At 41.4% G+C, this 26,763-nt stretch overlaps 2 protein-coding genes across 4 annotated transcripts; one reads left to right on the top strand and one right to left on the bottom strand.

The window, feature by feature from the left end:
- The first annotated feature begins 1,072 nt into the window (after nt 1–1,072).
- Nucleotides 1,073–20,277, top strand: atl1 (atlastin GTPase 1). Of its 3 annotated transcripts, none has more exons than XM_047345171.1 (14): nt 1,073–1,264; nt 3,389–3,639; nt 4,665–4,799; nt 6,574–6,678; nt 6,817–6,867; nt 7,038–7,094; nt 7,309–7,401; nt 8,661–8,799; nt 13,194–13,321; nt 13,465–13,521; nt 13,633–13,704; nt 13,790–14,221; nt 15,322–15,336; nt 16,376–20,277. In XM_047345171.1, exons 1-14 carry the CDS (start codon nt 1,231–1,233, stop codon nt 16,487–16,489), a joined length of 1,683 nt encoding a protein of 560 aa, XP_047201127.1. In that variant the 5' UTR covers nt 1,073–1,230; the 3' UTR covers nt 16,490–20,277. The 3 variants fall into 3 exon arrangements, with proteins under 3 accessions (XP_047201127.1, XP_047201126.1, XP_047201128.1); XM_047345170.1 differs by having other exon boundaries at nt 1,073–1,270; XM_047345172.1 differs by lacking the exon at nt 15,322–15,336.
- A 151-nt stretch (nt 20,278–20,428) lies between these two features.
- On the bottom strand, nt 20,429–26,535 carry sav1 (salvador family WW domain containing protein 1). The gene is made up of 5 exons (XM_047345173.1): nt 26,112–26,535; nt 24,577–25,056; nt 23,005–23,275; nt 22,749–22,898; nt 20,429–21,425 (listed from the first exon to the last, which is right to left on the bottom strand). Exons 1-5 carry the CDS (start codon nt 26,203–26,205, stop codon nt 21,212–21,214), a joined length of 1,209 nt encoding a protein of 402 aa, XP_047201129.1. The 5' UTR covers nt 26,206–26,535; the 3' UTR covers nt 20,429–21,211.
- Between the last annotated feature and the right edge of the window lie 228 nt (nt 26,536–26,763).

Here is a 26,763-nt window from a genome sequence, read left to right as displayed (position 1 = left end):
GTCTTTGTTATGTCTGACTTATAGCCTACTTCATATTTTACTTTAGTTCACAATTATTTTAAACATGCTTTCCTACTGGGAAACACACAAGGAAATTTCCCCTCTTGAAATAAGTATGATTTTCTAGAACCTTTCCCTAAATAATTCTGCTTTTGTTTGTTTAATTTACAAAGTACTTATGTAATGTTATTAGTTACAGTCAATTTCTGAAATTTTTGTGTAGTGTCTCCAAAGGCTGTATGTTTACCAACCTGATCACGTTTACTGGCTGTGTAAATTCGTCCTTTTCCCAATTTATTCATGCATTTCGCGCCCACACTTCGCCATTTCGTTCATTCTCACTTTCATTTTGACCTCCCACCCACCTCACAAAAAAACCGCATTTTTGTAACCATGTACTCAAACCATTAAACACCAGTTTATGTTATGGAAACACAAAAGTGTTATGAGTAAAATATTAATTGCGAAGGTTTTGTCATAACAATTCTCAATGTTTACATATAATGTATATTTATTGAGATATTTTGTTGAAGACTTTGTATTACATCCAATTCATATTTGGGCCAGGAGACAGGTTGATTATCTTGATCAAACCAAAAATAACAGAGAACCACCTTTTGTTTGAAGAAACACTATTTTAGTTTACTTTAAATAGTTGTTTGTCAAAGCGGGTCAGAAAAGACCTTAAGGAAGCTACGACATGACGCATGGTCGGTACGAAGGGGCATGTGCCAGGAGCGAAGAGCACGACAAAGGGATGAAATGGCGAATCGTAAGGAGGCCTACCTTTCCCCTCCCTATTACATAAAAAAATGTCCCTCATATCTTTGAAGGCAGCATGGGTTTCAACCTTTGTGCTACGTCGCCACCTACCGACCAGAACATAACATACAGGGCAAGTTCGTGATATGATTGGTTACCGCTGTAAAGCATATATTTTGTAGTTTTCTTTTCATTATGTTTTCATTTTTGACATAATGTACACATTCGTATGCAGTTTTATGCATTATTAATTTGGCTGCGTTCAACACACAGGCCTGGGACAACAGACACCAGCGCCCCTGGCGGCAGGATCTGTGTATCGCGCCGTGGATAAAAGCACCATCATCCTCCTGCAACAGGAACGGCGTTGTGCTGGAGATAAGGGCATCCTCCCCGCTCCCTACTCTCATGCCTACCGACTAGGGTTGCTCATATACGCTTCAAGCCGGGGGGTAAAAGGACTACATTATGGTGAAACACCGTCCAGAGAGAGACAGCTGGGGTGAGTGTACGTACAAAACATTTAATATTTCACACAGAGGGTGGAAACGATGCACCGCTCTGGTTGTTTTGTGCTCGGTTTGCTTTCCTTTCTGAATATTGAGACAAATGCTGATCAGTCTATCAATGCATTTAATGTCTATGCAGCTGACGCCACTGATATAGAGGAACACTCCGTGCTGCATTTGGCCTCTGCAGGCATAATGAAACACGTTCATTTAAATATATCTTACTATTGGGTAAATGCTGTGATTGGTTTATAGGAAAGGCCTTGTTGGGTCAGTTTAGGCCTCTAAAGGCCCTAAATCACAATTTGATTCCCAGCGTTTACAGTTACTGTTTAATTTTTAGGCTCTGTGATGCCTTTGCGGTAAATGTGTGTAATTCTGCATCAGAAATTCCAAACTCCAAACCTTTTCCCACCATTACCGTTAACTGGTTACCAGCATCCATCTCTGACATCACTCTGTAGTCAAACCAACCTGTGTGGGGCTAGTGGGAGAGGCCCGTGTTAGAAATGAGGGGAAAAGCTGCTGCTGCTGCTGCTTACTAGTAGAGAGTTGATCTGGTCTGACCCACTTAAAGCAGCTTCTGACGTCTTTAGCTGTTTTAGGGGCAGTGGCAGAAGCAGCATGATCAGGTTGTCCGCCAGGCCTTGGAGGAGGCTCCTGCAGAAGGAAACCAAACTGATGGTCTGTTCCGGGCCTGAGAAGAAACATTGACTCAGTGTTGAATTATTCACTGTGCATTCATATTCTGAACCCAACACATGGCCTGTTACTTCTTAACCCGTTACTTGTGCTCTATGAGAGGTAAAGCCTGGCTTTTATTTCAAGTCATTTCCTGGAAGGCAAAGTCACGTCTTCCTTGGGTGCAGACCGGATGAGTGTGGGAGATAGCTACAGTGCCTTGCAATAATATTCATTCCCATTAAACCTTTTCACGTTTAATCATGTGGCAACCACAAAATTCAATGTTCTTTAGTGTAGTTTTTCATGATAGACCCACAAAAAGTGAAAGGAAAATTATACTTTTTTTTTTTTAAACTGAACAATTCTGAAAAATGTGGTATGCATTTGCATTGAGCTGCCTTTAATCTGATACGCATAAATAGAATCCGGTTTAACCAGTTGCTTTTAGAAACCAACTAATTTGTGAAGTCCATCTGTGTGCAATTTAATCCCAATATAAATCCAGCTGTTCCATGAAAGCCTCAGAGGTTTGTTAGAGAACATTAGGGAACAAACAGCATCATGAAGACCAAGGAACACCAGGTCAGGAAGAAAGTTGTGGAGATGTTTAAAGCAGGATTGGGATATAAAACAATATCTGAAGCTACAATAAAATAGTTTAGCTCAAAGTCTTTTCATTGGTTTAGAATGGCCTAGTCAAAATGCAAATATTAATGCAATTAATAATCTCTGGCAAGTTCTGAAAATGTGTATTTTACAGGCACTTTCAATTGAATTGAGTTTGAGCTGTTTCGCAAAGAAGAACCGGCAAACCATTTCAGTCTTAGTTCTGCAAAGCTGGTAGAAACAGACCCTAAAAGAATTGCTGCTATAGTTGCAACAAATGATTGTTTTATGAAGTTTTGACTCAGAGGGGCGGAATACAAATTCACATTCTTTTCAGATTTTTATTTGTCAAAAAAAATTGACAACCATGTATCATTTCACAATTATAAACTACTTTGTGTCCCATGAAATACCTTGAAGGGTTAGGGACAAAATATGGAGAGGTTCCAGAAGTATGGATAGTTTTGCAAGGCGCTGTTTGTAGCTTCCATTTTGCATGAAACAGCACTGATTGGAAACCCTAAAAGGTTTCAGAGCAGCAGCTCTGAAACCTTTTAGCCCGTGTGATCTCACTGAGCACCGATATATTGAACGGACACAGTGGTCTGATTCAGTATAATGAATATCAGTGCTTACAGAAAGAGGTTTATCTTTCCGGCCTTCTCATTTAATGGACTGTTAAGTTTGCCCATCATCACTGTGAAGACCTTCTGGCTCTTCTGTTGGCTTCACAGGAAAATGTTTTAGTTGCCTTGTCACTTAGATTCTTTGAGGTCACCCTGTACTTTCCTCCACAGAAAATTCCCTGCCTCTGATTTATTCCTCAGGGTCTCTGAGTGACAAAAATGTTTATGAGTGGAGCTCAGAGGAAGAGGAGCCAGATGGACGAGCCCGGCCGATCCAGGTGCTGCTGGTCAAAGACGACCACACCTTTGAGCTGGATGAGGCGGCGCTGAGCCGGATCCTCCTGTCTGAGGAGGTCAGGGACCGCGAAGTGGTGGCCATCTCCGTGGCGGGGGCTTTCCGCAAGGGCAAGTCCTTCCTCATGGACTTCATGCTGCGTTACATGTACAACCATGTAAGTGCCTGCAAGTGTGTGAGGTCTGTCAGCTACACAGAATGCTCTGCTGACTTGTCTTGCAAAAGTATTCACACCCTAAAACCTTCCCACATTTTCACAGGGTACAACCACAAACCTTCATGTATTTTATTTGGGTTTAATATGATAAACCAACAAAAAGCAGTGTATAATTGTGAAAGGGAGAACAAATGCCTGGTTTTAGTTATTTTTTTAAATAAATAATAACCTGAAAAGTGTTGCCTGAATTTGTATTTACCTCGAACCACCACATTAAAGGATGTTGCGCCCCATGGCTCAGCGGTAGAGCGGGTGCACCATATGCAGAGACTACAGTCTTGAACACAGTTGTCCCCGGTTTGATTCCCGGCCCTGGGTCATTTGCCGCAAATCTTCCTCTTCTCTGTCCTTCTTCCTCTCCGGCTACTGATGAATAAAAGCCACTAGCGCCACATAAAAACCTAAAATAAAAAAAAACATGGTGTTAAAAGCATCATGCTGTGAGGATGCTGTTTTTTCAACAGAGGCAGAGAAGCTGGTTAGAATTGATGGGAAGATCTATTGGTAGAAATGAAGCGTAATCCTTGAAGAAAGGCTGTCAGAGAGAAATACATTTCAATTTTAATGTATAAAGAGAAACCTGTAAGCCGTGCTTAATTTTCTGTCACAATTTTCAACCACTTTGTGTTGGTTTATCACATTAAAATCTCTAAAATACACTAAAGTCTATGGTGTAATGTGACAAAATGTAAAAGAATACAAGTGTGTTAATACTTTTTTCCCCACACTTTAAAATGTGCTATTTGATATATTTGTTGTCTGGATATTGTGGCTCTTAAGAGGATATTCCATATTTGTAGCTTCACCAGGTGTTTGGGAACAATCCACGTTGATACCTAGTCTAGGTTATGTTTTTAGCTGCATGTGAATTTTGTTTTGTTGCTATCTTTCATAATTAAAACAGCGTGTCATTTATTATTTATCAAGCGGTATTTAACAACAATTTGTGTCGTTCTGTTGCTCAGGCGTCTGAAAATTGGCTCGGAGATGCAAATGAGGCTTTGACCGGCTTCTCCTGGAGGGGGGGCTCAGAGAGGGAAACCACTGGGATCCAAATCTGGAGTGAGGTCTTTCTGGTGGACAAACCAGATGGAAGAAAGGTCAGAATGAGTTCACTGTGCAGTTGGATAAAGGGATGACAGAGCAACAAGGGACAAACAGTGAGAGTCACAATGTTATCTGTGCAAAACCTTTAAAATAATGTTTTTTATTGCAGTAGCATAATGGCACATTGAAAAAAAAATACTAGGCCAGTCTTTAATTTGAGTGCATGCATTTGGTGGGGAACTGAAAGAGAAGTTGAAGAGACTTACTAATTAGTAAATCATGACTTTCTGTTTCCATTGGGTATAAATATGATGTGAAATGACGTTTCTTTTAACTGGAGGCTGGGCATGGACCCATATTTATCTTGCCATTCAGCAGGATGAAAAGAAAGGTAAAGAAAAATCATTTGAAGCAGAGAGTGGCGTCTTGAGGTCACCATGTCTCCATAACAAGACACCATCATACATGCCGACGTTTGCTTGAGAGTGATACATTTCTGTGGAGTTTACTAAACTCTGCTGGGACTTTAACGGGAACTGTGTGCTTTGGTCAAATGAGGCTAAGGTTGAGCAACAATCTGGGTCTATAATGAAACAAAGGATTAATATATGGAAAAGCACCGCATGCCCACTGTTACGGTGGATACGGTAGAGGACCTGTGATGCTGTGGGCTTGTTTCTCTTCCAGTTACCCTGGGAACGTAGTTAGAGTGAAAAACCAGTAAACTGAAAACAGGGCATCATTTGGTCTGAATGCCTATGCTGAATAATGATCCAAAAAATAAGGTCGATGGAAAATGTACTGCATTGCCAAAAGTATTAGGACACCCCTCCAAATTACAGAATTCATGTGTTCTAACCACTTCAGCACCCACAGGTGTATACAATCCAGCACCTAGGCATTCAGACTGCTTTTACAAACATTTGTAAAATAACGGGTTGCGCTTTGGAGCAGCAGGAACAGAGCTATGGACAAAGTGTGGGACAGCGCATGCTAAAGGGGAACAGTGTGCAGAAGTTACCAACTATGTGCAGATCAATAACTACAGACCTCCAACCATAATGTGGGTTTCAGATTAGTTCAAGAACAGTGGAATGGGTTTCCATGGCAAAACATCTCCATGTGCAATACAACGTGTCGGATTCAATGGTGGCATGCCACGTGGCAGTGATTTGCCATGCTTCCTGTCAGGCATTCCAATAGATGAGTCTGGGCTTAGTAGTTGCCATGAAACGGTATTTAAATTATATTGTGTCAAATGTAAAGTGGCTAAAGGGAGGTTTATGGTATTTGGGTTTTATCGGAAATTGGGCTTGGTGCATTGATTCTCTAAATGCTGCAGCACACAAAGACATTTTTGAGAACTTTATGTTTCCCACACTGTGAGAACAGTTTGGGGGTGTGCCATTCAGTTCCAACACGTCTCCTTACCAGTGCACAAAGCAAGGTCTTTAAAGACATGGAGTGAGATTGCAGCGGAGATAGTCCTACACATAGTCCTGACCTCAGGATTAGATAGAACACCTTGGGGATGTGTTGGAGAGGAGACTGCGAACCAGGCCTCATCGTCCAACATCAGTGTCAGACCTCACAATTCAGAAAAACCAATAATTGTGACACCGGTAATTCTTAACATGGGATAGGTTATCCCCACTAAACAAATGTACTCAAATGTTGGTTTTTCTAAAATTTATATTATGAGATTTTACAACTACAACAACTTATGATTTTTTTAAAGCCTTTTTTTCGCATCTTTACCAATGACTAAGTTAACCGTAGAACATATACAGACACACAAAGAGTTTCTTCTTGTGTCCGATGATCTAGGTTGCTGTGTTGCTGATGGACACGCAGGGCACATTTGACAGCCAATCCACGCTAAGGGATTCAGCCACTGTGTTCGCCCTGAGCACCATGATCAGCTCCATGCAGGTATGACATGTGAGCACTCCTGAGCACTCTGGGTTGGAGGTTTGGTCCAGAGAAAGCAGTTAAACCCATTGTTCTGACACACCAGCATCATTAAATGTTCTCAGCATATAAATACTGTAAGTAAACTGTCTCTTCTAGGTTTACAATATATCACAGAATGTACAAGAGGATGATCTTCAGCACTTGCAGGTAAAAAAAAAATAAAACAAATACAAATATTGATGACATATGATTCTAAAATGAGCATTTCTAAAATTTAATATAAGCAGAATTTATCATTATGAAAACTCAAACTTTATTGGTAATCCAAGGTGTGATGCTGAAACAAAGTATTCTGGGTTATAACTGATGTCTTTCAGCTTTTCACTGAGTATGGAAGACTAGCGATGGAGGAGACTTTCCTGAAACCTTTCCAGGTACTGCAGGTGTTTCTATGTCACTTGTTTCCAACTAAATACTGCTTGAAAATACATTTTAAAGAAATTTAACAGCTTTAAATATTGAAGGCTTTTTTGTTTTAAACAATAATTTAGGTACTACCTGTCAAGACGAAGTTCAAATTAGCAATTTGAATCATTTGAAATGTGACCTAATGTGCAGTGCTACATGATGGGGCACTTTTTTTCCTAGTCCCTGATTTTCCTAGTTCGAGACTGGAGTTTTCCATACGAGTTTCCTTATGGACAGGAGGGAGGCATGAAGTTTCTTGAGAAGAGACTGAAGGTCAGTCACCACTGATTTTACTGAAGCAATTCACGTAGCTGGACCACTTTCCTCCTTTACAAACCTACAGATGCATGTCGCTAAATTAGAATGTCATCAAAAGTTGCAATTATTTCATTAATTTGATTCAACAGATTATTTCTTTTCTATATTAATTATGTTAATTATGGCATACAGCTAACAAAAAAATTATACAAAATTCAGTTTCTCAAAAATGTTTGTATTAAAAAAACTAATACGTTTTTTAAGGCAGAAATTTTATGTTACGGTTGTGTTGGTGTCTACGTAGTCATGTTGACTGAGTTGACTGTTGTTCAACAGGCAGTCACTGATACTCTTCACAAGTACAGTAAACCACAAAAAGATAAGTGTTAAAGAACCAGTTTCTTCAGAGTCCTGTATCCGAGCATATTCATGGAAAGTTAGGTGGAAGAAAAAACTATGGTACAAAAAATTGCACAAGCAACAGGCATAACCGCAGCCTTGAGAGAATTTTGAAGCAAAGCCCATTCAAACGTATGGGAGATTCACAAGTGTGTGGTCAGCTAGTGTAGTCAGAGCTTCAGGAGCCAGCACACAGATTTATCAGAACAAGGGCTACAGCTGTTAATTCCTTGTGTTAGGGCATTTCTGAACCAGAGACAACATCAAAAGTGTCTCTAAAGTGTCGCTAAAAGAGAAAAAGAGCTGGACTGTTTCTCAGTGGCCCAAAGGTCCCAGAGACTGGAGGAAGAATGAAGAGGCACAGAATCCACACTGCTTGAGGTCCAGGGGTGATTTTCACATTCAGTGATGATTTGGGGTGCCATGTCATCTGCTGGTGTTGGTCCACTGTGTTTTTTGAAGTCAGGGCAGGGATCTACCAGGAAATTTCATGGAAACTTTATGTTTCCTTCTGCTGACAAGTTTTATGGAGATTTTGATTTTATTTGCCAGCAGGGCTTGGCACCTGCCCACATTGCCAAAGGTACAAATACCTGTTTTAATGAGCATGATATCACTGTGATTGTTTGGTCATTAAACTTAAGTGAATTAAGCCTCTAAACACTATATACAAACTGAAGTTTTCACTAGCTATTAGCTATACTTTTCAAAATAATAGAAATGTATCACCCTGTGTGGAATGAATCTATTTAATGAGATGACATGAGTGAAATAAATTCCAGACATAAATGATCTTTTTGATATTCTTATTTATTGAGATGAGCTTGTCGCTGAGTTTTGGCAAACTGAATCAGGCCCATGTGCTTCCGCTGCAGATCTCAGAGAACCAGCATGAAGAACTTCAGAATGTGCGGAAGCACATCCACTCTTGCTTCACCAACATCTCCAGCTTCCTGATGCCTCACCCCGGCCTCAAGGTGGCCACCAACCCTCACTTTGACGGAAGAATTAAAGGTACATTGTCTTTGTTGTTGGGGACATTGCAGCCAGTGTGGCATTAGATGTTTGTGTTGATCATTGTGGCAAAATTGGCTTTGAATGCTTGGTAGGTGTCTGGAAGTCACATTTTGTCTCTGGGAGAAGACTCGGATACAAAACAAAGAATGTAGCTGGGAGGAACAAACACTGAGTTTGAAGACTGATGTGAAATAGAGCCATAAATATCTGACTAAAATTACAAATATGCAGTGCTGTGAAAATGTAAAACAGATTTCTTCCATTTTTGTCACATTTAAATGTTTCAGATCATCAAAATAATTTGAATTTCTCACAAAGATAAGCAGAGGAAACCAACATGAGTCTATGTGAAAAGTAATTACACCCTAAACAATATAACTGCTCGTGCCTCCCTAAGCAGCATCAATTGTGGTAACTAGTAATGAAGCTTTTACATCGTTGTGGAGCAGTGACGATTGCTCTAAGACTGCAAGGGAAGCTCATCTTCCCCTAAAATGTCAAAAAATAAGTGATAATATATATACTGTTGTGTGTACATGTCATTGATTAAATATGCGCTACAACGCGCTCAACTTTTGTTCAGAATCAGCTTCTTATCACTGGTAACGACGCGGCTTTCCTCTCACTCATTCCCGCAGCTTCACAGTGCTTTAAACAGTGAGTTCAATAGTGAAGCAAAAATGCTGGGCTTTGTCCCGCCCATCGGACGCTCAGTGTCTCTGGGGGTCTATGGGGCAGTGGGCTGGCCTCGGCTGGCCCGGACGCTCAGCTTCTGCATGATGATTGGACGATCTGTTTGAGGCTGAATCCCTTTTTGATTGACAGCGAAATGAGCGAAGCAGCGATCTTGAAATTGAGCTTCCCCTCCTTGAAAGACCAGCATCTGCCACTGTTGTGGAGGAATTTTACTGTGACCCTGAACGCACTTGAGCTTAAGATCCACCATGTTAGACTGCTAGTATTACCTTATTTTTATTTAAAAACTGGATTCGTTTTAGATTGGATGTAATGTAATTTCCATATTTGTCCACAGAATATTTTGCAAAAGTCTCAGGAATCATCAAGGTGGTATTTTGCTAATGTGAAAAAGGGCCTATGTGTTTTGTTTGGTTTTGGCCTTGGTTCTTGTCCTCTTCCATGGAGGCCATTTTGCCCAGGTTCTTTCTTATTGTTCAGTCATGACCTCTGACCTTAGCTGAGGCAAGTAAGGCCTGCAATGCTTTAGATGCTGTGATGTGTTGGGTTTTTTGGCACTTCTTGGAGAAGTTGTCGATGTGCTCTTGGAGTAATTTTAGTTGGTTCACCACTGTTCCATGTTTTCTCAATTTGTTGTTAAACTCTGTGTGGTTTACTAGAGTCTCAAAGCCTTAGATGTGGCTTTGGGTATTTTTTCCTCCTTAATAAAGGAAATCATAATTTGAAATCTGCATTTTGTATTTACTGACACTATCTTTGTCTGATACTAAAATTAGTTTGATGATCTGAAACATTTAGGGAAATGAAGGTATGGCTTGTTGTACTATGCAGACTCTGGCAACAAAGTACATCTGCACCATGTACATTTAATACCCATTGGCAATAAGCAAAAAAGACAGTATAGGCCTTTTTATTTCTTGATTCTAAAGGAGTAGATGTGACAGCTTTTGAGTAACTGACAAATGAAAATCCTCGTACTCGTCGTCTCTCACTTTATCCGGAACCGGGTCGCAGGGGCAGCAGACAGAAGAGACGCCCAGACTTGCATGAACAAGCACCGAGAACAGGTCTGACTTAGTGCCAGCAATGCGGACCAAACTCCTGCTCCGCTTGTACAGAGACCGGATGGCCTCTAAAAAAAAGGCCCCCGACTCCATACTCCTGGAGCGCCCCCACAGGGCACCACGAGGGACAAGGTTGATGCCTTCTCCAGGTCCATAAAACAAATTTGGACCGGTTGGGCAAACTCCTATGAACCCTCGAGCACCCTATAGAGGGTGTAGAGCTGGTCCAGTGTTCCACAGCCGGGACGAAAACCACACTGCTCCTCCTGAAGCCGAGGTTCAACTATCGGCCGGACTCTTCTCTCCAATACCCTGGCGTAGGCCTTACCAGGGAGGCTGAGGAGTGTGATCCCCCTGTAGTTTAACACACCCTTTGGTTCCCCTTCTTGTGAAGGGGAACCACCACCGGTGTTGTAATTATGAATATGAATATATTATTTAATATTTAATATTATAATATTTTATTAAATAATATTTCGGTCTGTTAAGGGTTGTCCTGTGAATACCAACCCAGTAAGGCGGTGGTATTAGGGCAAAATTGAAAGGGATGAGCCAAGCTCTGACATTATTGAACAGCATAAACTCTGCACACATGGAATGAATTCACACAATTTCTTAAAATACAAGAATTTTTTTACAAAAATAAGTCAACTCAAAGTCAAACATATTTCAATCATCAAACTCTTTACTATGCTAAAACGATCCAACTAAACTACCAAGCAGAATTAAAGAATAAGGAAGACTAATGTGCTATGTACAATATAAACAAGTTGATTAAAGATGGTTGAAATCATGACCGAAGGAGTGATATATCCTGCAATATTTAGACAACCATTCACAATGCAAGATCAGATAAAACATTTATTTTAATAAAATAACATTTTAAAGAATGATTTGCTGAATAAAACCAACCTTCTGGATGACTAATTCTCAACGGTGTTTAATTAGCTGCCATTATTTAGTGAAGTAATATTTAAGGAAATATTATTTCCTAGATTGGAAACTAACAACATTGCTGGGTAAATGATCTTCATCTGACTCATTAAGTGGGCAAGCCTGTGTTCTTAGCCATTAGTGGTTGGAGCTAACAAAAGAAGCTTATAGCTTATCTATCAGAATCAAACACATACCTTTTAAAATACCACTAATAAAAGGGTTGAAATGCATAAGCGTGGATGGCGCGTTATGGTTCTGTGTTTAAAAACCACCCTTTAAATAAAGTTTGTCTTAACTTTAAAAACACAACACAGAACACATCCTTAGCTGAGTGCTAGTCTGCTAGCACTTCATATAGCTGAGTTTCTCAACACAAACAAAAACAAACGTCATTAAATGAACATTATTTAGATTATTTAACTCTAAACTAAACTTCTCTGCCCAAACACTACCTCTTACGTGAACCGTGCTGAGGACAAGTTGAGAAAAACATCCACGTGTGGGTAAACAAAGGGTTAGCTTGCAGCTAACCTTCGTAGCTGTGTGGAAGGGTGGCTCTTGGTCGGCCAGGCCGAACTGCACGTAGAGTGGCAGGCTAGAAAGACACCTGTTTGTTGGAACGTGGGGTTTTTATTCAAAAAGTGACGTCACGGGAAGTCCGCTCTCCTTCTGTTCCTGGGCTGAGTTAGGAGTAGGTTTCTGTGATTTCTTTTGAAAATTCCAGAAAATGTCTTACTAGCCTTTAATGTTGTAACCCATGGCTGGGGTCCCAACACCAGTCTGCCTGTCCAGAGGCACTGTCCCTAACTGGCCCGCAATGTTGAAGAGGCATGTCATTCATGACTGCCCCACAACATCTCAACTCATCCACCCCTGAAACCTTGCCACCGTGGAGCTTTTTGACCACCTCGGTGACTTCCGCCTGGGTGATGAACAAAACAAAACATTTAAACAGTGTGGGCAAAGCACTGGTTCCCTTTCATGAGGTGCTGAACGGTTTGCCAAAATCGCTTCGAGGCTAACCAGTAGTCCTTCTCCATGCCCTTACCAAACTCCTACCTGGCCTGAGGTTTTGCCTCTGCAATGGTCCAGGCCGCAGCACTCGTGGCCTCATGGTACCCGTCAGCCGCCTCAGGAGTCCCACAAGCCAACCACAGCTGATAGGACTCCTTCTCCAGCTTCACGACATCCCTTACTGTGTGTTTTCACCACCAATTTCAGGGATTGCCACTGCGACAGGAACCACAGACCTTACGTCCACAGCTACGGGCGGCAGCATCGACAATAGAGGCAGAGAACATAGTCCACTCGCACTCTGTCTCCAATCTCCCCAGAATCTGGTCAAAGCTTTTCCGGAGGTGGGAGTTGAATACATTACTGGCCAAGGGCTCTTGCCAGACATTCCCAGCAGACCCACACTATACGTTTGGGCCAGCCATGTCTTTCCGGCTTCCTCCTCTTCCAGCAAATCCAATTCACCACCAGGTGGTAATCGGTGGACAGCTCAGCCCCTCTCTTCACCCGAGTGTCCCAGACATGTGGCCGGAGGTCCGAAGACACGACTACAAAGTTGATTGCCTCGCGTCTCTTGTTCGGGCTTGGCCTTGCCGGGTCCCGCAAAGTACTCAAAATTACAAATCCCCACCAAGCAAACTCTACCAGATTGTAGCACAAACAGTTGTGTTTCTTATCTAGAGATCGATGGTGAGTTCATAAACAACCTGAAGATCCTGGTCCCCTGGATCCTTAGTCCTCGTAACATCGACGTGAAGGAGATCAACGGCAGCAAGATCACCTGCAGAGGCCTGCTGGAGTACTTTAAGGTCAGAACACATCACCAAAACCATCCAAGATAGGCGGGTTCAGTAAAATGAATGTGGGGGCACATTTCCTGTTGTGCTTTCATTATGAAAAGTTTCTTTACTTCCAAGATCTTTATTCTTAGTTTTTTTTTTATGTGCTTCAGGCATACATTAAAATATATCAGGGTGAAGAGTTGCCACATCCAAAGTCAATGCTGCAGGTACTTGTTTTGCCTCACTACATATGTGTTCTGTTATTATTTAATCCCTTTTTTCTCTAGATTTACTGCATTGCACCACACCTCATGCTTGTAAACTTTGCTTTTATTCAGGCCACAGCAGAGGCCAATAATTTAGCAGCAGTCGCAGCTGCGAAGGACCTGTACAACAAAAAAATGGAGGAGGTTGGTGGAAACAGGCTTTCTAAGTAAATGCAAGTGTCAACTTGCAACTCCCTTTTACGTTAATCCCTCTCCTCGCTGTTCCCAGGTCTGCGGAGGCGATCGGCCCTTCCTGGCCCCCAGCGAGCTGCAGAACCGGCACGGCGCCATCAGGGAGGAGGCCCTGCAGCTGTTCCGGGGGGTCAAGAAGATGGGAGGCGAGGAGTTCAGCCGCCGCTACCTGCAGCAGCTGGAGGGTGAGATCGACGAGGTGTTCGTCCAGTATATCAAGCACAACGATTCCAAGAACATTTTCCATGCCGCCCGTACGCCGGCCACACTCTTTGTGGTCATCTTCGTCATGTATGTGGCGGCAGGGATCACGGGCTTTGTGGGGGTGGACATCATCGCCAGCCTGTGCAACATGATCTTAGGCCTGGCGCTGATCACTCTCTGCACCTGGGCCTACATCCGGTACTCCGGAGAGTACAGGGAACTGGGCGCCGTCATTGACCAGGTGGCTGGGGCGCTTTGGGACCAGGTAAATGAATGAACTAAATCAAATCCTCTAAAATAATTTAATAATAAGCAATTCACAATTACTAATTCACAATAAAAAATATTTTTTATCCATATAGATCCAGTTTATCATAGGAGCCTTAAACAAACAGATATTCATATTTTAAACAGCATTTTGACAGAGATATTTGTTGAGTTTAGCTAAGGCGTCATAGAAATGTTCGGTAGTTCATTCATTTGTGTCAGAAAAAAAAAAAAAAACATCAATGAACACACAGCAAATGTCCACTAGGTGGCAACAAATCCTATACAGGGTTCCTACATGGCTCTGCAATGGACTGGCGACCTGTCCAGGGTGTACCCCGCCTCTCGCCCATAGACTGCTGAAGCTCCCCCACGACCCACTATGGAAGAAGCTGCTATATAAAATAGATGGATAGATGGGTTCCTACATAATTTTTATGCAAACATTTTAAACTTTTACACACTCAAGTTTACAGGAAGCAGGGTTTGCATATGAAACCTGAGGAAGGGAAAGAAAGAAAGAAAGAAAGAAAGAAAGAAAGAAAGAGAGGGTACAAGGAAGGATGGAAATAGAGGAAGGGATCAAGAATGACACAAGGGATGAAGGAAAGGGAAGAATGACACCAGAAAATGAGCATGGAAAGCACACAGAAAATACTGAAAGGACATAAGAAAAGAAGGAAGGAAAGATAAAAGGGGACAAGTAGAAATGCAAACAAAGGGCAAGTGGGATGTCAAAAATGAAGGGCATAATGAAAAAAACTAAAGAAGGATGAGAGGTAGGACACAAAGAATAATGAAGAAAGAAAAACAGACAAATAGTAAGGAAAGAAAGTATGACTGTAGGAAACAAGGAAGGAGACAACATTTAGACAATGGGAAAGCTAATAAAGTCTGAAAATACAAATATTTTTCCATACAATTGCTTTCCTTTTTAATATTTTCTCCAGAGAGCCCATACCATACAGTATCATCAGTTGCCAAAATGCCTCTAAAATCTATTAAATGAAGCCCCTTTTTATTGTTCTTAATGAATCTGTGTTTTAATTATCTATCCACTTCCTTTATGTGTGCTTATTTCATTTAATGCTTCTGCAGGGGAGCACAAATGAGGTGAGTATTATGCATCAGCTTACCGAACAGTGGCTCACATTTGTGTGTGCTTATATAATTTCTAATTTGGTGTAGGTAATCAAGTCCTTCCTTGTTGCTGCAAAAACATGTTTTGCCTTGTGCAGTTATGCACCCCTATGCCACAGCTGATGTTGGCTTTTACACTGTCTGTTTATAACAAGCTGGATGGCATTTCTTCTTTTTAGTTTGGCAGATGTAGGTTTTCTCATTCCCAGAAAGAATCTGGGGAATGAAAAGGAATAGGTTACTTTGTTTTTACATATTTTACATGTAGAAATTGAAAATCCATGCATACCATTCTAACATTGAAACATGGTGGTTGCAGGATTATGCTGTGGGGATTTCTTTATATAAAAGAAACACATTTGGAATAAACCTGTTAAAGGCATTGACTTGAAGCTGGGGTGGAGGTTCATCTACCAGCAGATAAATGACCTGAAACGGACAGGGTTTGAAATATTTTGCAAAGAATGAGGGGGCAAATGTCAGTTCAAAGCTGGTAGAAACACAGATGAAAAGATTTGTATTCACTATGCTCTGGTTTTCAGATTTTTGTTTGTAAGAGTATAATTTTGTTTCTACTTTTGAATTATCCATTACCCTGTGATGGTCAGTCATCCAAAACAATGCAATAACACCCACATCAGATTGTGATTGTCAGAGGACAAGATGTTAGAAGGTGAAAGGGTGAGAATACTCATGCAAGGCAATGTATGTTGCATCTAGAAACCTGCTCAAAGCTGTGACTTAGTGTGCATGAAGCATGTCCTGGCTGTTTATTTTGGTATTTTATTCTTACTTTAGGAGACCATTTAGCTGTCATGTGTCTGTCCAGCTGACAAAGACTGGAGAAGCATAGATGCTTGTTTCTCTAATATCCATTCAGTTTAAATGTGGAAGTAGTTTTTTTGTGTTAATGTCGTTCGCCCCCTTGTTTCTTTTTCAAAGAAGATCCTATCATGTCAGTTTTTGCTGGATAAGCCTACATGTTTCTAACTGTCCATTTTCCCTTGCACAGGCTCTGTACAAGCTGTACAATGTAGCGGCCAACCACCGGCACCTGTACCACCACGCTTTCCCTGGAGCCCACGCGGACGATGCCGCCGAGGAGCGGGACAAGAAGAAGGACTGATGACAACACAGCAGGGACTTTCTTTTGGGATGTTCAGGGGGCGTAAGGGAGAGGGGCACCCATCAGGCACTTCTGTATTCTGGCAATGGCTGCTGCAGCCAACAAATCCAGTCACTACTTTAATCCTTAAATTGAACTTTATAAGGTTCATGCATCAGAAATGTCAGAGCACTGCCTCAGCGGGTGTCTGCCCTCAAAGCGTACCATCGTCTGTCACTTTTCGTCTCTACAGATAGCGTGGGCACTCTGCTGGAGGAGACCTTTGAGAATCTGACCTCCAGTCTGCTGTTTATTTCATATCACACAGATTTCCCAGTCATTTAATGCAGGCAATTCTTTTTTTCTAAAGTATTGCTGAATTTGTGAAATAACCACTTGTGACAAATGTTCTGTTCCATAGGGTATCGTGCTGTTTATATTGAGCATTATCTATGATCTGCGAAGGCCAAATTATGTACAGTGTGTTGAATAATGAAGCAGCATTATTATCTGCATGTTGATGTTTCTCATCTTTAAGCTCAGAATTCAGGTATACTTTTTAAAATATATATACGTTTTAATGGTTGTGACTAGTGGTATAGTGCCATAAAATGTAAATGTTTTGTCCATTGTTTTTTACATCTATGCTTCAGCCTGGGCAAATACAGACACACGAAGGTACGTTATTAGTTGTAGGCAATGCAGTGCCTTGCAAAGTTTGTCATGTTAGAACCAAAAACTTCAATGTATTTTACTGGGATTTTATCTAATAGATCAACACAAGGTAAAACATAATTAGAATGTGCAAGGGAAATATGTTTTGAACATGTTTTACAATGAAGAATCTGTAAAGTGCATTGTGCCCTTGTATTTGTCCCCCCAGAGTCAATACTATGTGGAATCAGCTTTTGCTGCAATTACATCTGCAGCTCGGTGTGTGTGCAGATCAATAAACTGAGAATTTTGCCCATTTTTTTTGTCTGGACAACAGTAAAGCGCCGTCAGATTAAATGAAGAGCATTTGTGAAGATCAACTACCGATCTCAAATAGATTGGGTCTGGACTTGCCTAACACATAAATATGTTTGGATCTAAACTATTCTATTTGATGTTTAGGATTGTTGTCAAGCTGAAAGGTAAAATCGGCAGCAGTCTCATAACTTGCAGCCTGTAAAATTATCTTCCATCAACTCTGACCAGCAACCCTGACCCTGCTGGAAAAAAGCATCCCCACAGCATGATCTTGCCACCACTATGTATCTTAGTATTCTGAACCTTTGTATCATTATGGACTCAATCCAGAGCATTAAGGTCCAAAAATCAATTGTTAGACACTCCTAGATTGCACATCAAAGCAGAAGAGACTGAACTTTTTAGGTGGTGGCGCCTAACCTGTGAATGAACTTGCCTGTGCACGAGAGCTTTACAGAATGTTGATCGACTCTTAAACAAAAACATTGAGGTTTTCTTGATTTTAGTTCATGTTTAACAAAAATATATTGGCCTTTATTGCATTACTTGTCATACTTTTATTTATTTATATAATAACCCTTTATGTTATTCTATCACACGGTAAAATACACTGAAGAAAGTGATTGTAAATGTGACAAAAAGTGGAAAAATTTAATTTGAACACCTTTGCAAGGCACTGTATTTCTTTTTCTGGAACAGATCCTGGATCAGGGAGCAGCTGTGTGGAGGCATTTAATGGCACAGGAGAAGTCCAAAACAGAGTGGCATCAGTTTTAAGTTCACAGAACACAGCTGGCATCATCTCTCACCTGTTCCTCTGCTCGCAGCTTTGCCTTTGTGCAGCATCCCTGTGATCCTGTGCATGTGTGTTTGGCTTTTCAAGTTGAGGGGTTGTGTGTGTGTGTTTAGTTTCTATTATGACAAAGAGGAGGCTGATGGATCCATTGTACTGTTTCTCACTGAATGTTCTAGCAAATTCCAGGAATGTAGCTGTTCTGCGCCCGCAGGGGAATCAAAGCTAGATGTTGCCGGGCGTGGCCACAGGCCGGCTTTGGGGAAAGGCTACTCATTCCAGATCTCATCTGTCATCTTTGCACACGTGACTTGAATCCTCTGAGCAAAAGGGTTGCATTGAGGAGCCTCAGCTAGGCATTCGTAAACACAAAGCTTTTAATGGTGACATCTACTTTTTGGTGTGTGGATGCTTTGGCTTTGTTAGACTGTTGCTGCACTTTTTGGAAAAGCGCTGTCAATTTTGACTCCAAGTCTGACCCGAAGCCATCGACACACTTCAGCATCTCCTACAAAGCAGCAGCTGCAGTGTTTGCTTTATCTTTGGCCAACAAGAACACTTGTGCTGATTTAGCGAGCTGATAATGAGGTTTGACCTCCAGGGCAGAAGATGGAAAGGCAATGCAACAGCTTGGTTTCTACTGTCTTCCACAGTGTCTACTCAGCATCATGGAGGCTTTCAAGCAAACTATTTTACTTCCTAAAATCCCTTGTGTTGATGTTATGGGTGCTGCGTTCTTTTCACGAGTTAGAGAAGCATTTTGTTTCTCAGTAAAATGGAAACTAACAGCTTTTTTTGTTGGTATACCGCCACTTCTCTATGTTTAAAGGCAAGTGTTAAATGAATCCACATCTTTCAAATTAGCTGTTTGGCTTCAACATGCTGCACAATTACAGTCACAAAGAGATAAATAAAGCCTTTTAGGTTTAATTAAATCCAATTTCAAATGCACCATCCTTGCGAAGTTATAGACAGTTATGCTCGTCTAACTTCTCTTTATCTACTGTTCCAGTCAGAAGTTTACAGAATTGCAATTTATTTTGGGCTTTTAATGATTTATTCAAACTGCTAATTTTTTATACCAAGGGTCAGCTTCAATGCAAAGAGCCATTTTTACTCGTCTATTTAATAAATACATTTCTCTAGAGCCGTTAAACCCTTCAGAAAATGATCACGCTTAATATATAATTGCTAAATAAAATGAGTTTGCAGGTACACTTCAAGGACCAAAATTGTATTTGTATTTTGGGGTTTTAGAATAATTAAAACTCTACTTTTAAAGTAAGCAGATCCAACAAATGTCTGCAAAGCACCTATGCTGAACAACCAGAGTTGCAGGTTGCTGACCTCTGACATACACCCTCACTAACCTTTTGGATTAATTTCTTTCAGCAAGTTCAAGAGAACCACTACCGATTTTGTTTTTAGCCATAAAAAGGTTCTGGAATAATTCTGGGGGGGAGGGGGGGTGTAATAGTGTCTGTATGTATTTGAGTCTGTAAGTAAAACAGCGTGTGTGGAGTAGAGAAAGTCCACAATAAATTCAAACTCTGGCATCACATTCTTGTCCTTAAAATGTTCAAATAAATGATTAACAGCCCCAAATAAATAGAGCTTTCCTGCTCATGATGATGGGTGGATGTCATCTTCTGACCAGGACAGTAAAGTATGCTCACCCACTCATCTCCATCCACTGTTGGACAGGCAGGCAGATGTTTCTGACAGGTTATCTTCTGAAAATGAGCGTGCTGCAACCGCTGATGTGAAACAGTCTGATTATGGTTTCTACATGTATGTGCAGCACAAGGCAACGACTGAAAATGTGTACCTTCCAGTGTGTTCACTGCTGATTTTATTGCTTACCTATTTGATTTGCAAACCAAAATGTAGGTTTTGTGTAAACTGACACTTCGGAACATATGAGACCTTTTTTGCATCGCGTAGAACTCAAAGGGAATCACAAAGCTCTTTATAATCCATTTAAGATGAAACAAACCTTTAAATCCATTCAGTGTTCAATTCCCAATAAATAATTTACTATAAATCTATCTTTTTTTTTTTTTTAAATATTTTGGAAGTAAAGCACATAAAAAACAGTTTCTGAGCATCCCAAAATGTGATGCTGGTTCAACAGGCCTTCAGGAAAATCACCAAAAACAGCATTCCAAAGCAAATAAAACAAAGATTCACAGCAATTTAGGTTAAATGCTCTCATTTGGCAAACTTTATATGGTTTAAAAAGCTTATTTTGCTTCATCAAACAGAAAAAGAGGAAAATTCCTGATTTGCAGTAAAGCCAGGTGAGCTGAGAGATGTTTCACAACATTTCAAAATCACATAAACCTTTGGATTGTCTTTAGTGTACAAAATGTTGCAAAACAATTGCAACACGTGTGTTTATTTACTTATGAGTATTATTTTAGTTTATGAGGGTTACAAAGCAATTGAAAACAAAAATAGCGTTTAAATAAATGAAGCTGCCGGTCATTGTGCCCTGCAGGAAAAAAAAATAGCCGGATTAGATGGTGTACGCTTGATATGAGCAGAATTTGTAGCACTGCTTCAGTTTTCTTTATTAAAGGCACAGTCTCTGGATGTTTCAACAAATATTCAGACTTTCAGACTTGGTGCTTCTCAGTCCTAAAAAAACAAACAAAAATAGAACTGCACCATCATTCATGTCTTTTTTTTGGTGGTTTTAAACGCCACCGCAAGCAGCCTCCACAAACGCAGTGTCTTCATTCTAGTGTTTCTTTCAGTCATCCATAAAGTAACCATCACTGTAGATCCTCCTCCTCTCTGTCAGGGAGGGTTTTAAATTATTGGCTGATTTATTTGGATCAAGCAAAGGCACGGATGTATTTGGTAAGGAAGCAATTACGAGTCAATCTTAATATCAAAGGCGACACGGGCCGCTCCCAAACTGCTGCCACCTCAGCGAGGCATGGTGGAGAGGCGTTCCTGTTGTGCAGAACCCATCACATGTTCCCAGTGAAGTTCTTGTTGGGCTGCTGGTTGTACCACTGCTGCCGCTGCTTGCGGGTCTCCAGCTCTGACAGCAGCGCCTGTCGGTACACCTCGTAGGATTTGACGATGTGCTCCAGCTCCTTCATGAACAGCAGCTTCAGCATGCCCTGATATGTGTCCAGGTCGGCCAGCTGGAACAGCTCCCACTTCAGGATGTGGTCGTACCTGATGGAGAAAAGAGGGAACCACTTACTGCAAGCAGTTTCGATGATCTATGATGAGCACAGGACAGGATGCAACAGGGCCAGCAACAATATATGACATTAATGTGCTATAGAAGACAAAAATAAATCCTGATTATTCTCCATTTTAGATAAAAACTAAAGGTATCTAGAGCAAAGAAGCCATGCACCACGTAGTACAGGTGCGGACATCATTACATTTGTCACAACGAAAAAGGGAACCAGGTCCATCATAGCAACCCTAAAAAACAATCAACAATTATCACTATGAACGTCAACCAATGTGTTGTGACACATTACATCCACTTATCGTCAGCATTTTGGGCTTTTATTGATTTGTTCCTTTTTTATAGCAAACTGAAATATATTTACTCCAAACCGGGGCCCAGGACAGATGGATATTACTTAAACGCCCTCCAACAGGGGGGTGGGGACGCAGATAAATTACTCTGTAAGCTTGACTGTATCTCTTGACTGTAGTCACTCCCACATTGCTTTCGTCTGCTCCGCTCTGGTTTTCACACTCCATGCTGGGCCAGGGACAAGCGACCTTTTTGTCCTCCCCTCTCAGCCGACCTGCATACACCATCACTCATTTTTGAAAAAAGGTTCCTTAGCATATTGCAAAACAACTTAAAGCTTTTTATAGCCATCAATACGCTTCTGGTATAATTCTATCTGGTTATTTGACGTCTCTTCTTTTCAGAAACAGTAGATGTCATTTATTTTGGTTGGCTTTTTGATGTAGTCAATGCATTTTCAATACTGCCCAAATCGGGGCTTTAATGTTAGCTGCTTTAACTCGTTTTGCCAAGTTTTTTATAACCACTGTATCAAAACTCAACCATCTGTACCCAAACTGTAACCTCCAATGTAAGTAAACTGGTCAGAATGTTTAGGAGCAGCCCAGAAACAACCAAGGTTCAGATCTATTAAGCTAGAAAGTGTTGGATCACCAGTGTCAGTGTCCACACTATTTCTGGAGAAAAGGTCAGAGGACACAAAGCTTGAGTTGTTTCACCACAGGAGTAGACCAGGTGAGGCTCTCCCAGTTAATGACACCGTCAGCAGGGTCACACGATAGTGGGAGCATCATGCCCAGTGCTTTGTTTTGCTGCCAGCGGCATTGGCGTAGTCAACATGAACACTTGTTTAGTTCTTTTGATATCAAAGCCATTGTCATTTCTTTGTAGTAAAATCTGTTAATGAACAAGCCAGGTGCCTGCTTATTAACCCTACAAATTGTTCCTTTAAATATCACAGAAACTAAAGGAATCCTTTGAGCTGCTGTACAATCTGTACTTACTTGAGGGGTGCCCGGGCGTACACCTGCAGCCAGTCCGGGATCTCGGCCGTGTGGTACGGGTTAGCTGGCACCAGCACCGGCTGGTTCCTTTCTGCTGGACGTGGCTGATAGGTCACGGGAGGCGGTGGGGGCTGATCGTAACGAGGCACACTGAAACAGCAAGTAATTAATAGTATCAACTTCCAATTTTGAAGTAAACGAAAGAAAAAGTCCAGGTATTTAAATTAAACATGTAAATATATCATTATTGCCTTACCTCGGGGCACATGGATGTCGATACTGTGCTCTTTCGTTGATGTGGTCCACGTAGTAGACCCCGAACTCGGCCGACTCCACCTTCTCCCAGCCCGGGGGCAGCCCCTCCCGCTCCAGAGGGTGGCTCCAGTGTGTAGTGTTGGTGTTGTGGTCGATGTAGTACTTCCTGCCGCGGATGGTCCAGTCAACAGTCCAACCGCCAGGAAGGGGGAGGTCTTCTCCCGTCAGGCTGGAGAGGTTCCCCAGGGACTTGGCCTGTATCCGACCGATGCCTGAGGAAAACAAACGTATCTTTTAAGAAACCCTGGCTGAAAGGCAAAGATGTCTCACCAAATGTCCAGCAGAGCAGCTGTCAGCTGACTGCGCCTCTGGGGAAAAAAAGATATTTGGAAATGTCTTACAGACACTGTGGGAAAGAAGAGGAATGTGCTGTGTTTAAAAGGTCATCTAACGGGGCAACAGGGTGAGATAAGAATGCTGAGAATCAGTACTTAAAGCAAGACAAATGCACTTTTAAAAGTAAAACTCTGATTCTGGGCAGAGGTGTAAATCACTTTATTGGGACGGATCATTCAACAATGTGTGACAAATAGTAGGAAATGGGAGTGTTGTTACTTTTGGACAGGAAGTCAGCGATCTTTCCAACACCAGCCATACACACACATACACCCACAGGAACACACACACACACACGCATTTTTCTGATCCTTGTAGGCTTGTCTGATCCAAAGGCACAGAAACTACTCTTGTGTTCATAAACTGAATATGCATATAATCAAGTAGTAACTGGTTATTATTAAAACGCCCGAGAGTCTTCAGAGTTTTTCCTTAAACAAACTAAATAATGACACCAGAAACACAGAGCAGAATGGAGAAAAGGAAAAAGAAACCATCTTAGAAACCAGCAGTAAAGGATGCAGGATGACATGCAGCTACACAGAGAGCCGTCTGACTGAAAATGACTGGTTTGCCAGCAGAAGGTTACTGGCAAATGAAAAGAAATTTTAAAAAATGCACAGCCTCCAACGCTTGTTTCACTTCACTTGAAAAAGAGCTCTACGATATGCGATAGGCGGGTCGTATCAACAAGACAGCCACATAATAAAAGGGTTTCTGCTCGGGGAGAACTGGAAAATTCCTGCAATCCCCATACAATTTTATTCTCAGGGAAATAAAGCTTAGAACACACTACTGTTTACAATGTGAAGCTTTAATATGAAAATATGTAATCTGGTTGAAAATATGAAACAGAATGACTCTTTTGGCTCGAAAACCAGGGGCTCGTGATCCAGTCCGTCATCTAGTTGTGGTTCTAAACCACCAGTAGTATTCAAAACAGTGCTCTTCAAAGACGCTACTTTGAATAAGTTGTGTTTAGACCCCCAGAGTTTGAAAGGTTTAAACATTATCTCAATAAGACTAGAAGGTGTCCATCCACAAAACCTGCCATTAAAAAGTCAAAGAATTGTATTCTCCAGTGAATATGTGCAGCTAAACTCTGCAACTTATGTAAAATATTGCATTTAGTTTCTTATGGCTTTTAAATTACTAATTAGAAAGCTGTTCGTGTTACCTGATGGGGGTCTGCTTGGCGCTGGAGAAGAGTGTTGGTGAGGAAGCCTTTGGAAGTTGTGTTCGTTGTGTTCATAGTATCTATAGTCGTCAGGGAAGCGCTCCTGTACTCTCCTGGGCTGACACTGCTGCTGCTGGTTTTCATAATAGGGTTCAGCTGGGAAGTAATATCGAGCAGCGTCTCCGTTCTCACACATGGGGCTCACATCTGTGAGGAAGGACTGCGTGGAGCCTCGGTACTCGTGGGACAGGTCTCCCAGGCTGCGAGGCAGGTATGGCGGTGCTGACATCCGGTGGCTCTCTCTGCGCGCCACCTCGTGTGGAGGCCTCTGCACGGGCGCGCGGAGGACGTTCTTGTTGCGGGACACCACCGACTCCCGGCTGGGCGCCACGGGGTAGGAAGAGGGTCCCATTTCTGGCGGGGGGCCCTCCGTTCGTCTGGGGATCGTGGGTCCATGGCGGATGAATGAGGGCATAAGATCTGCAAGCAGGTAAGGGCAAACATCGATCAAGGTCAGCTCATTCATGTCAGGAGCTGGAGACAGTAGTCTAAAATGTTAAAAATCTAAAAGTTTAAATATTGGCTAATTTTGCAAAAATACTAAATACATTTAAAGAGAATCCATAACAGATTAAAGTCTTCAGATGGATAAATGAGGTGTTCTGAAAATTATAACAAAAAGAAAGCTTTAGAAATAGAAGCTTCCTACAGTTATATGAAAGCAGCAGTGTAAAAACTTTGTCGTGGAAATCAGTTTGACCCACAAGTCGTAGATGGAAGATGAAGCAAACTGCGATGGTGACAATGTTCGTCTGCAGAACTCTAGTATTGAGAATCTGTTTATGCATATATATGTATTTATGATTGGTTCCTCTTGGTATTGGTTTGACACTTGTAAAGTGAAAAAATGCTGTGTTCTGCTTGTTTCACCTGAAACAGTCTGATGTGCCAGTACAGTGGCACTGCTTACAGTTTAAACCCATCTAGTCTTTCTGACTAGGACTCTGATTGGTCGCTTACACCTCCTGTGATGTCACCACAGGAATGTGCGCCTGGATTCTTGTTTTTAGAAGAGTAGACTTTAATCTTGATCAAGAAAATCTGATCATGGCTAGTTTTCCTATAGGTGACAAACTATGTATACTGTGCATCTAACGGAATTTACACTAAAGTCTGACTAATAGCTTTAAATCAAGACATCTAAAATAGCAAAAGAAAAAAATGTTTAAAAACTAATATTTAAAGTGTAATATGTAGTGTATGCATCTTTGTATCATTTTATAGGTAAATGATACAAATGAAATACGCTTTTCTTGCGAAAGTCACAGTATTTCTACTTTAAGCTCTCATAGTAACTGTTTTGTCAACATGCTAGTCAGGCATTTAGATTCTACATCCAGTGCATTACAAAGCAGTTTATAAACCATAATGATGCGGTTAACCGTTTCCATAACTGGCTACAACCAGTTAACCCTAGCAAGCGAGCTAACTTATGCTAACCTGAACTAGCTGCTCGGACTACTTGTTGCGCTTACTTCTGAGGAGCGGAGACGTTTCCTTCTTCACATATTTCCCGTGTACTTCGGCTGGTTTCGACGCTTCGTTTTTACTTTTCTTTCGTGAGATCATAACTTAAAGCTTTGGGACGTCGTCAACAAGACACTGGGAAGTCATGGCACAATCCTCCGATGCTGCTACCATCCTCCACTCCGTTAACAACAAGCAGAAAGTAAACATTTTCAGCTGTCCACTAGCTAGCAGCAGTTAGCCAGCTAACTGTAGCCACTGGGGGCGACTGTGTTGCCGCTGCAGTCCTGCCCCAGGTCCCGGTGCTGGTCCTCCAATCTGGTAACACGCCCCCTGCAGGAGCGTTTGAGAACAAACCCTACTGGATGCCTTGTTTACGTGCAGTGCCTTGCTGGAGTTATGTGACGTCATCTTGTTGGGATAGTCCAAAAAATATATATTTTTTACAAATTACCTTTTTATTTTACCACACAATGTTTTGCATATAAACTAAAAAAGTAAATTTTAGTCTCATTTGACTAGAGCATCTTTTCCCACATGTCATGTCCCCTTCATAGCTTGTTGTAAACTATAACCAAGTCTTGTATTTCCTCTTGCCACTCTTCCATGAACGTGATTGGTTTAGTATAAGGCTCTTAGTTGTCCTGTCAACAGATTACC

This window comes from Girardinichthys multiradiatus, chromosome 19, assembly GCF_021462225.1.
Source record: "Girardinichthys multiradiatus isolate DD_20200921_A chromosome 19, DD_fGirMul_XY1, whole genome shotgun sequence".
NCBI lineage: Eukaryota > Metazoa > Chordata > Actinopteri > Cyprinodontiformes > Goodeidae > Girardinichthys > Girardinichthys multiradiatus.
This window is presented reverse-complemented; position numbering and strand designations above follow the sequence as displayed.